We start from the raw sequence: 12,500 nt of genomic DNA on the forward strand, positions 1-12,500 counted from the left end.
AGATACAATTTCTGGCATGTCTCCAGCAACCATTTGTCGCATAAATGCACTACCTATCATATCAACTGTATTTGCAATGTTATCGGCAGAGGCACTACTGTTTTTATCTGATGTATTCTAGTAAATTTTTTATAAATAAAAAAAATTTATATGATCATTTCAAATAAAGCAAAAAATAAATTATAATTATTACAAATACTGTAAATTAACATTGTTTATTTTTGAAAAAAATAAAAAATGGTAAAACAAATAACACTTGAAATCACACCTAAAAGTCTATCATTTCTATTATTTCTAAAAAAAAATTCAAGGCTGGTGCCTCCTCCACCTTCTATGGGCAGCTTTGTCTAGTCATTAAAAAAGGCTTTTTAAGAAATCAATTTCAGTCATTTGTCTTTGTAATAAATGGTACTTTGCAATGTTATTTTGCTAATGGGAAGAATAAAAAAATTTTAAAAATAAATAACAACAAATTTTTTATTTTTAAACATAATATATTAGTAACAAAAAACAGTTTTACAAAAAAATTTGAAGCAAATGATTGCAAATTAAAATTGAGTTCTGGCACATTTTAAAATATTACTATGAATTTTAGAACAATTTTTTACAAATTTTTTTAAGTTTAACAAACTTTTTGGTTTCTTAATTAAAACCTCCAATTAATATATACTCATAATTTCAAGACCCTATGACTTCTTTTCAAGACCGTAGAACCCAGGCTATCAGTTGTAGTTATTAGGTTAAAAAAATAAATATGTAGCACTTTATAAAAGAATTAACCATATTTTTTAAATGTATGCATATCTAAACACTTGCTAACAGATACAAAGATAAAAGCAATAAAACAACGATAATAATAACTACAATGATACCTACAGATAAAAACAGACATAAATAAAAATACTCTGATCATTAATAAATTCTCTGTTCATTATTAGACTAAATCTTTGAAATACCTTTAACATTCCTGCACTTAAAATGTTATAAGAAGCCCGAAATAAGGTTTTTGCTGTGTCTGGCATATATGGATCGCGTGGGTCTGAGAGGGTCATACAACCGGACATGGCACTAAGTACTTCTGCAGATTTTTTCTATTATAGAAACAAATCAACACATAAAAATCAGATTATTGTGCAATGTAAGTAAAATAAAAAAAAACAATTTAATCTTATTTATACCTGAGCTACGTTGGTAAGTTCATACTTTGATTGAGTTAACTGCATATGCACTCCTCCTATTTGTTTGATCTCAGACAACTTACAAGGTCTTACCATGCTTAGTGATTCTAAAATTATTTCCCTATTCTAAAAAAAAAACTATTGATTAAATTTAAACTCAATTACTATGTGAGTTGAAGTTTGAAGTACTTTTTTCAGTTTACCTTTGATGATTCTGCATTTGATGCTTTCTTGTTTAAAATAGAAGCTACTGCAGCACCCATTCTCGTCAAAGCTTGCAATTCATTATTTTGAGCAAGAGATTCTATACTTTTGCCTACTGCATTGTAGTCCACACTGGCAGGCTCTTTTACCTAGTTAAATATTTTTACTATAAATATTAATTATGGATTTTTTTTTTTGACTACTTTATAGTATAAAAAAAACACTAATGATTCAAAACCCCACAATGCACCACATAATGCACGATATCCAATGCACAATAATGCACCACATAAATTCAATAGCAATTGTGAAAAACATGCAACATTTTTTACTCTCCATCATATTATACTCTTTTACTCTTCATTATATTTATATTAAAAAAACATAATCTGACTTTAGTTACCAATACCAATAAAGATTATAAACTCCTACCTGGACACGAAATGTTCGAGAAACACCAAACTTATATTTATCTTCCACTCTAACAATGAGATCATACCAGTAATCCTCTTCTTTATTTCCAAGTGGTAAAATTATTGAAATATGATTTTCTGGACCAGTATACATATTTTGGACCAAATCACCGCAATGAGAGTCTATATAAAAAACTTAGTTGATTGAACAATTTTAATTAAAACTAAATAAAAATAAAAAAAAGAGTAAAATTTAATGTGCTAAAAGTTTACAATTATCAAACAATATTAAAATATTAACTATAATAAGTATAACACATTAAATAAATAACAACATAAGTCTTCAATAGTTAAAGAGTTATTGTAAAACAAGAATATTTTTCAAACCTATTGTTATGATATGATACCATTATGATACCTTATGTTATCATATGATATCACTATGATACCTTATGTTACTTTATGTTATCTTAGGATGCCTTATGTTATCTTATGATGCCACTATGATACTTTACGTTATCTTATTATACACTATGATGACTTTATGTTATTTAATGATTTAATGATACTATTGTTAGTTTTGTTACTTTTTAGCATATGTTTGTTATTTACATATAATTATAATTCCTTTGTAAATAGTGAAAATAGCTGCTGAGTTATTAAAAGACCTGGTAAGTACTGAAAAACCTGAGCATTTTTATTTTGGTTTTTTTTTAATGTTTCCTTTATGTCCATAGTCTATAAGTACTTTGCTATATAATGGCAAAACATTTCAGAGGTAAAAAACTTGCTTTTTAAAAGAATAACTAAAACTATTTTAAAAAAGAACATTATGTCACTTTTGAGATATTCTCTTCTCTTGATCTTTAATCTATTTCAATCCAACAAGGCTGAAAGCAAACACTATACAGTTTGGAGGTAGTAAAAACAAAGAATAAAGTTAAAGAGCAAGAAAGAGTTTGACAAAAACTTAAGTTGTAAGTTGTATGAGTTATGAAAACATAAAGAAAAAGATTCAATGGGTTGAAGTTCAGAGAAAAAAACTAGACAAATAAAAGTTTTTAGAGCATGCAGGGACGGATACAGTAAAGGGACTTTACTGAATGACCAGTCAATGAAGAATGTGTTTTTGTTGATGGATCTAAAAATGATCTTTTGAGCAGCAACCATGATAATATTTGTAGAAAAGAGAGATGTTTAAGTTTGGCTGATCAACCTGGTTCAACTAATATTTGTAGAAAAACTTTTGATGCAGCCGTTAATTTAAAATTTAATTTAAATGTAAGTTTGGCTGATAAACCTGGTTCAACTGTTTAAAATGTGATTTTAGACCTTCAATAGATAAGAAAGAGCATCAACAGAAGAAGCAGCCAAATATGACAACAGTACTTCATTCAGGGACAAGTAAGAGATTTGTAGAGCTAGTAAAATAATGATGAGCATGATAAAACCTTAGGAGATGCTAGCTTTGCAATCCATTGTATGTATGGTTTCCATTAGAGGTCAGTAGTGAAGGATTATCCAAAAAGATGTAAAGAAAATCTGTAAGATGATTAGCATTCATTAAATTAGGAATGTTAACAGTATTACAATAGTTAATTGCAATATATAACTGAATTTTGTTAAAATTAAAATTCAAAAACTCATCTGTTACTGAAGTGAGATCAGATTCAAGATCAACTACCTGTTCTTAGCAATCAAAAAATGAAAACTTTTTATCAAGACAGGAGTATTAAGTTGAGTCATCAGCAAATAGAGCCACTTTAGGTGTAAGATTGTAAAGAAGATCATTTATGTAGATAAGAAACAATACAAGACCAAGGGTAGGACCTTTGAAGTTAACCTTCAGAAGTTCCTGAAAATGAAGAAGAGTGTTAGCCTTATAGTATGAGTTTAATAAAGCCGTTAAAAAAACCATACGAGGTAAGCTTATTGAGAAGACTAACATGCCAAACTTTATTGAAAGCTTTAGATATGTGAAGAGAAATAGCCTTTATTTTAGCTAGTCAGTTAAAGAAGGAGAAGATCAAAAACCATATTGATTGTGAGAAATTAAGTTATTAGACTCAAAATGGGATGTTAGAAGTTTATTGATCAAAAGGCCAGGGGAATAAAAGAAAGCAATTGCTTTTACTCAACATTTTTGGAGCAATTGCTCAGCTTTACGTGAATAAAAGTTTAAGCAAAATGGCTAAAAAATTTATTCACGTAAAGCTGAGCAATGACTTGAAAAACACTAAGTTAAAGCTATTGCTTTTTTTTATTCATTCAGTCTAAAGACTAAAGAACTTGCTAATAATAGAGAAAAGATCAGAAAATAGCTGGAGGTGTCAAAACATTCTCCAAATTTTTTTAAATTTGAAATCACAGATGCCATTTTCCAGCAAGCAGGAAAACAAGATTCAGTCAAGCACTTATTAAATAGTTTTGATAAAATTTAAGAGAATTCTAGAAAGCACTTTTGTAAGACTATAACAGGAATGTCACAACATTCTGTTGTGTCATTCCTGTTATAGAGTTTAAAAGAGCCAAAAAAATATTAAGTCGTTAACCAAAAAAGGTGCATACACTTACTTTGTCCTTTACTAGCAAGAAATGCTTTAAAGTACCCAGCAACTCCAGCTTCCTCACTTACCCTAACATAAAAAGCTTTAAACGCAGTTCTTATCAATCTAGAATCTGATTCACAGTAATGAATAAAAAAATATTTTCATAACAACTGCTAAAACTAACTTTTCAAATGAGTTAATTGTTTTATCAGTTTCTGTTGCTAAGTTGGTTAGTAAATGTAACTTACATAAAAGTTTGACATTTCAATAAAATCTGCTTGCTCATCTTTTTTAAACTTTCCCAAACCTTTATAACTTTAGGCAGTACTTTTTTCTCATATCTTTAAGCTTTACATTAAACAGTGGATTAACTAACCCGAGCAGAGCCATGGCTAGGCTCTAAAGAAAAAACATTAGCCCAAGGACTTTAACAAAGAAAATCATGTAAAGGTCTCAGTAAGTAATAGTGTAGTAGTAAATAGTGCAGTGATAGGGTCAATCCGAAGATGAAGTACGAAAATTTATAGCATGGTCAGAGCCACCTAAAGGAAAACAAGGAAAACTAAACACAAGCTAGGGCCAGAGACAAGACAAATCAATTAGTGGAGGTAATTGATTAGAATTTTCTAGAAATCAATTCACAATGTTAACCATCTGAGAAAGTACAGTTAAGAAGTTGTGGGCTTTAGTACCACCAATAACAATAGTATTGGCTGAGGAATAAAGAAAAAGGGCATGGTCAATTTAATCAGAAAATATAAAAAAGCTGAAGCACATAAAAGAATGATCAGATGATAAACACAGGTTTACATCTACACCACTCTAAATAGATTAAGAAGGGGTGCAAGGCAAGTTAAGATAATTCTGTTTACCCCTAAAGTCTTTGTTAAGGAGGCCTTCTATAAAACAGTAGCTGAATGTAGTTATCATCTGCCTAAGATGGGTATTTTATTGAGACACCTTCTAGAAGTGTATTATACACCTTCAAGAGTGTGGATAAGTTTTTTAACTAGAGATACCTTCTACATCTTCTGGAGACATCTCTAGCCTTTAATTCCAAGAGCCCCAAAGCTACAGTTTATTTCTCTTCGGCTTTGCTAGGAGATTGTTTTTGTTTTAAATTCTTTGCTTCAAAAAGCAAACCCTACAAGGCAGAAGGACATGGAGCAGATATTACTGGATTACATGATACCAGTAGCAGGGTGATTGTGATCATCCTAAAACTGTCCTGTCTTGCTTAAAAAAAGGCTAACTGGCCAGCAATTCCAGGTGTAACTGCTGATGGAATCAAAAATATTCAGTTGCAATCATCAATTATTTCAGAACTTCTTAAATATTTTATAACTAGAAAAAAAGTTTCGAACAATTACATTATTCTATAATTAAATCTGGTGTGAAATTAAACTAAAGTAATCAAATTTCTTATTGACTGCATCTATAGACCACCTTTACATCTATAGACCACCTTTGCATCAATAGACCACCTTTCCATCTATAGACCACCAAATTTGAACCATCTAGTAAACACTGCAAAAAACAAACCCATAATAACAGCTACCCAACTATTTAAATCAAAACTCTTGCTTAATAGCAGGTAAATTGAATATATACACTACTGTCAGAAAAATTGTGGACAACCTTGAATTTTATAAAAATGGTAACTGATCTAATGATTTCATTAATCAATGCACACAATATTGAACACAAAACACAGTAATAATACAGTTAAGTAAAGTCCATATATAAAAAAACATAAATTAGTTATCTTTTGAATAGCTTTTGGCCCTGATAGTAGTGTCCACTATTTTTCCGACAGTAGTGTACAATGACAATACAGTGACATTAACAAAGAATCAAATTGTTCAGGTAAATCAAGCATCTAATTTTTACCTAATGACTTGCATACCATAAAAAATAGAATTAAATTTACTAAACTATACAACAGACAAAACACCAATCAAATAAATTAAAATTAAAATTTATAAACACCTAATTGATACTCATATACCAAAAATGTAAAATGTAAATGTAAAATGTAAAATCTATATAAATGTTACCAAAACAAACTAAAAATCCATAAAATTGAGCTTCAAAACCATCTTGTAATAACAAAAATTTCAACCAAACACAATCAAAATTTCAACCAAACACAATCAAAAGAGTATAAAAAAATAATTAAAAATACTGTGTTAAAATAACTGTGCTTATGACTTAAAAAATCAACTATCAACAAATTATATTTAGTTATGATAAGTTAGTTGATAGACAATTGATTAGCATATGATATGATATGGTATGATATGATATGATAGACAATTGATTAGCATAGGCAAGTTATTGTTATTGCCATTTCCTAATTCTATTCTCTATCTCAAAAAGTCTCTTATTCATTCTTGTATGAAACACTCTTTTGGTATTCTGGCTTGTTTTTTTAATGAGGCCCTCTTTTATTTAGACCGAATTGGCATTGTGAATGTTTTGTGAATGTTTTGTGAAGACCTGCTTCAGTTGCCAGGCTTGAGTCTCTATTCAATTATCTTAATGTTGCTTCCTCTCTTGTCCAAACTCTTCTTCTTTTCTCGATACTCTTTCTCTCTTCTACATATTTCAACATGGTTGTTGGTCAAGCTATCATCACTTAATCCAATAACCAAAACTTTTTATTTAGTTTTATTAATTAGCAAAGCCTCATCCTTTAACTGCAACTGTTCCTTCATGATCAAAAAACTTTAATTCATCTAGTTTTTTGCCTTAAACTTCAGAATTCTCTCCTCCCTTTATGTTTTCCAGAAACATATTTTATTTTATATTTATTTCATAGTTTTATAATTTTTGCTCTTTAACTCATTTCTTATCTTTCAGTTAAATCCTAACATAAATAATGATTCCTTCCAGTCTTATTGAGAATTCATTTAAAATAAAAATAAAAAACATGTTCTAAAAAAAAAACCCAACAAATTATCAGCCAATGGTCATCTTCAAAGACAACATAACAATTTACAAATATTTACATAACTCTCTCAGAGAGGCTGATTCCATCAACAGCTGAAAAGTATCAAAGTATTAAAAGTGCCCTTCTATGCATGGATGGTGACCCTGTTTATACTTTTGGTGTGCATTGCCAAGGCCATATTTGGAGCCCTTTGTTACAGCTTAGGGTTTATTAATGGTAATGAGGCAATTGCTAGGGCTATTAAACAGTGTACTGAGTACTATCTATGCTTTGAGTCAAATTCTTTAACAAATTTAAAAATGAATAAAGTATCAAAAACTAAAAAACACAAAAAACCATCATCATCACCAAGTTCTCTAAACCTATCATTCACTAATATTTGTGGCCTTCGAAGTAAATTTTCTTCTGTTAAGTCTTATCTCTTGCAAAGTTCACCAGACCTAATTGCTCTTTGTGAGACTAATTTGAGTTCAGCTGTATCATCTTGTGATCTTAGTGTCGATGGTTATCTTCCTTTAATTCAAAAAGACTCCAATAGTCATATGCTTGGTCTGGGCATTTACATTCGTAAAAATTTACCCATTTGTCAGGAAACTAAGTTTGAATCCACAGAATATTCTTTTTTCACAGAATATGTGCTTTGGTTTTGCACCACTTCACTCTATCCCCTTCTCTTCATTCTATATTCCTCTCCTTCATCTCAAGACTGCACTCTTTTTGATGTTATTTCTGATCATATTGACCAAGCCCTCTCTCTTTATCCTTTAGCCAAAATCATTGTTGTCAGTGACATAAATGCTCATCATACTGAATGGCTTGGCTCTAGTGTGAGTGACTCTGCAGGCATTAAAGCCCACAACTTTTGCCGTTCTCAATCCCTAACTCAAACAGTCAACTTTTCAACTCGCTTTCCAGACAACCTGAATCATTTACCTTCTCTACTCGACTTATGTCTTGTTTCTGATCCTAGTCAGTGCTCAGTTTCTCCACATTCACCCTTAGGTGCTTCTGATCACGGTTTGATCTCTCTAAAACTATTATCTCATTCTTTTTCATCATCTGAATCCCCCTATTATCGTACCTCTTACAACTACATTAAAGCTGACTGGGACTCTTTCTGTGATTTTCTTTGGGATGCCCCCCCCCCCAGGTAGAAATTGTATTTCATCACAAAAATTAGACTCTCGTGACTTCTGGAGAATCTATAATAGCATCAATAATAAGGGCAAATCTGTAATTCCACCACTCTTGTTTGGTTCAGACTTTGTCACCTCACCTAAAGACAAAGCTCAATTGTTTACTAAGAACTTTTCATCAATATCATCTCTTGATTCCACTAGTTGCGTTCTACCTGATATTGCCAACAAACAGGTTGATCCATTGCTTGACATTCGTACTACTCCAGCTTATGTATCTAGAGTGATTTCCTGCTTAGACTCTTCTACAGCGTGTGGCCCAGACAACATATCTGTTATTGTCTTGCAGAAGTGTTCTCCGGAGCTGTCGTCTATACTTTCAAAACTATTCAACAAGTGGTTATCAGAGTCTTGTTTTCCAGCCTGAAAAGCCGCATCTGTTATCCCTATTTTTAAAAATTCTGGAGAGCAATCTGATTTGTCCAACTACTGTCCCATTAGTGTTCTTCCTATCATAAGCAAGGTTTTTGAACCTTTAATTAACAAACACTTAATCTCTCATCTTGAATCTAATAACTTTCTTTCTGATCATCAATATGGATTTCGATCTTCTTGTTCTATTGATTTGATTTGCTAACAGTAATAACCGATAGGTTTTATCGTGCATTAGATAAAGATGGAGCGGTTAAAGCCATCGCTCCTGACATTTCTAAAGCTTTTGATACAGTTTGGCATGCTGTTCTTCTCCATAAGCTTTCTTCTTATGGCGTATCTGGCAACATCTTTAAGATTATTGAATCTTCCCTTTCCAATTGTAGTATAAAAATTGTCCTTGATGGACAGCACTCTTCTTCTCATTCTGTAACTTCAGGGGATCCTCAAGGTTCAATTCTTGGCCCTATACTCTTTTTAATTTACATTAAAGATCTTCCAGATATTCTCACATATAAGGTGACATTGTTTGCTGATGATACTACCATTTATTCTTGTCATGGTAAGAAGCCAACACTCTCTGATTGCTTGGAGGGGGCATTTGAGCTTGAAAAATATATTACTTCTGCTACAGCATGGGGCTCACAGTGGCTGGTGAACTTTAATTCAGATAAAACTCAATTTTTTCAGCCAATCATTATCGCAGTAATTTAGATCTTCCTATATTTATGAACGGTGATGTACTCGTTGAGTACCTACTCTTCATCTTCTAGGATTAACTCTTACATCTTTCTTGGAAACCATATATCAAATCTGTTGCAAAATTAGCATCTGCTAAGGTTGCATCTCTTTATCAAGCTTGACACTTTCTCACTCCGGATTCTATTCTTTATCTTTATGAATATCAAATCCAGCCTTGTATGGAATACTGTTGCCATATCTGGTGCGGATCTTCTAATGATGCTTTTTCTTTTTTAGACAAGGTGCAAAAACCATTGTAGACATAGTTGAACCTGCTCTTGCAGCCAACCTCCAACCATTATCATATCGTCGTAATGTTGCTTCTCTTTCTCTTTTCTACAAATACTATAATGGGCACTGCTCTAAAGAGCTAGCGTCTCTTGTGCTATCTACTAAAATTCATTCTCGTGTTACTCGTCATTCAATTAAGTCTCATCCTTTTTCTGTGACCGTTTCCAAGTGCTCCAAAAACTCTTAATTGTCTAGTTTTTTTCCTCAAACATCAGCTCTTTGGAATTCACTTCCTTCATCTCTCTTTCCTGATTCATATAATTTGCAATCCTTTATGTTGTCTGTAAATCGTTATCTTGCTCTACAATCTTCATTTTTTCTCTTCCAGTAACTTTCAACTCTAATTAGTGGTTGCTTGCAGCCTTGTTGGAAGCAAAGACGTTTAAAAAAAACAACTTTATTTCTGAAAAATAACATGGTTTCACTAAAGTTAAGTCATAAATTCACTTGAATCATTAGATTGATTTATGCTCTGCAAACCAGAAATTTAATGGGTTTCTCTTTGCATTCAACAAATTAAAATTCACTAAAATTCTTAAACAATCATTAACTACAAATGTTAAATACAAAATTTTGACAGTTGATTCCATCATTTGACTTTCCTGTTTAAGAAGTACAACACCAGGCATAAGACTTGTTTTCATCCTAAGATCATACTTTATTAGGAGGTTTTGTTGTTTTAAGGCACAATCGTGTTTTTCTTAGATTAAAATTGAAGAAAAGTTTAGTTTATTTTTTTCAGATTTTATTTTGAATTGTTGAATTTAGTCTCTTCTTATTTTTTTTTCTTCCAGTGTAGTCAAACCAAAGAAGCGCATCCATTCCTCAAATGTTTTATCACTATCTTCTTGTACTACTTTAAGATAATGTGGTAGAGACTCAAATTTGGTAGTTAAAAGAGATTTAGATATTTAAGATGCATTTTCAGACCTTGTCTAGAAAATAAAGGGCATCATTAGAAGGACCAGGCTAAATATGACAACTTTATTCCATACTGGAACAAATAAACCAACTGAGGTATAGAAAGAAAGGGGTAAGGAAATGGCAAGTACAAATACAAAGAGTTAAAGTAGAGGGCTTGGTAAGAGTGTTAAGAGTAAGTTTCTACTTTTATTAACTAATTTCTTTAACTGCATAATTTTAAAAACATCACAATGTTTTAAAAAATTAAACTTTTGAAAAAATAAAATTGTTTTAGTCTTGAAGTTAATGAGCAGTTTTATTTATAGAGTAAAAAAACTTTTTACTCTATAAATACAACTTTTTCAAAACAATTTATTGTTTTATACTGTCGTATAGGATCTCCGCATTTTTTGTAGTCTGGTGGTTTCAGAGTGGTTAATTCAAGAATGTTGAGTCTTTCTTTGTAAGAAAAATGTTCAGTAATTATTTTAGTTGCTCTGCACTGGATTTGTTTAAGTTTTTTTATATTGCATTTGAGAATAAATTAATCTAGCTCAGACTGGAATTAAACTTTGTACACCTGTCTGGAATCTAGCTACAGAAAATTAAACAAAAAAAACTTAAAAAAGCTTAACAGAGAGCTTCTTGTACTACTTGAGCACAACAAAAAAATCAAGCAAACATTTGTCAAAAAAAAAACATTTGTCAACAATAAAACATTTGTCGACAAAAAAAAGAAACTTTAGGCAATGTTGGATTAAAAATCATGCAGAACCAGATGCAACCTCGTTCAATATTTCAAAATAAATGCAAACTTAAAGGCAGAGTATTTTCAAAGAATAAAAACTTTTTTTATCAATTCTTGATGATCCACCATCAAGTATCTAATTTGATCCATCATCAGTATCCAACTTGATGATCTGACTTAACCATCATCCAGTATCTAACTTGATGATCTGACTTTAGTGTTTCAAAAAAAATTATAAACTTAAAAACAATTATGGTAAACTTTTGAAACAAAATAATAATCTATATTAATACTATATATAACTACTTAACATACTATATATTATTATACTATACTATTATACTATTATTATAATATTAATACAACAATATTTAATATTACTATAGCAATATTATATTAATATTAATAGCAATATTATATAATATATTATTAATAGCAATTAATATATAATACTAATATAATAATAGTATATATTACTACTATAGCAATAATAGTATATATAGTGTGAAGATATTATAAATATAAATATAAAAAATAAATGATGATAGCACTAATAATGATTATGATAATGATGATGAAAACGATGACAATTCTGTGTTCTGAGATGACGTCACTCAAATTAAAACACTTTTGTCTGTTGTTAAAACGTTCTTTTTTCTAGTATTTTGCTTGCTCTATTATCATATTCATATTATAAAAATAATTTTAAAGTAAACAAACTACTAGAAATAAAACTGGTTTACAGTGGTTGGTCAAACGCAATATGATTTAAGTACTACAAATAAAGTATACAAGTGCAAATTTTGAGCAGATTTATATTATTACGTTTTCAGGTAAACCTTCAAAACTATTTGAAAAAACACATCCAGTTTGGAACCCAACACTTAAAATGGGCTATAAAAGCAAAAGTTTAAATAGCGAAAGATTTATTAGAATAAAAAAGCGACAACAT

The 12,500-nt window shown here is 30.4% G+C and overlaps 1 protein-coding gene across 2 annotated transcripts in view; it reads right to left on the reverse strand.

Annotated features, from left to right (window-relative positions):
- The window catches only part of LOC100197512 (polycystin family receptor for egg jelly), a 90,665-nt gene that overhangs the window by 25,485 nt on the left and 52,680 nt on the right, over positions 1-12,500 (reverse strand). For both annotated transcript variants that reach the window (XM_065807790.1, XM_065807792.1), the window contains 5 exons: positions 1,815-1,978; positions 1,382-1,531; positions 1,179-1,304; positions 957-1,091; positions 1-117 (listed from right to left, as the gene is read on the reverse strand). The exon at positions 1-117 is cut by the window's left edge and continues 150 nt beyond it. In XM_065807790.1, coding sequence (XP_065663862.1) covers positions 1-117; positions 957-1,091; positions 1,179-1,304; positions 1,382-1,531; positions 1,815-1,978 — 692 coding nt within the window. The remainder of the gene's footprint in view (positions 118-956; positions 1,092-1,178; positions 1,305-1,381; positions 1,532-1,814; positions 1,979-12,500) is intronic.

The sequence above is a fragment of the Hydra vulgaris genome, chromosome 10, assembly GCF_038396675.1.
Source record: "Hydra vulgaris chromosome 10, alternate assembly HydraT2T_AEP".
Lineage (NCBI taxonomy): Eukaryota > Metazoa > Cnidaria > Hydrozoa > Anthoathecata > Hydridae > Hydra > Hydra vulgaris.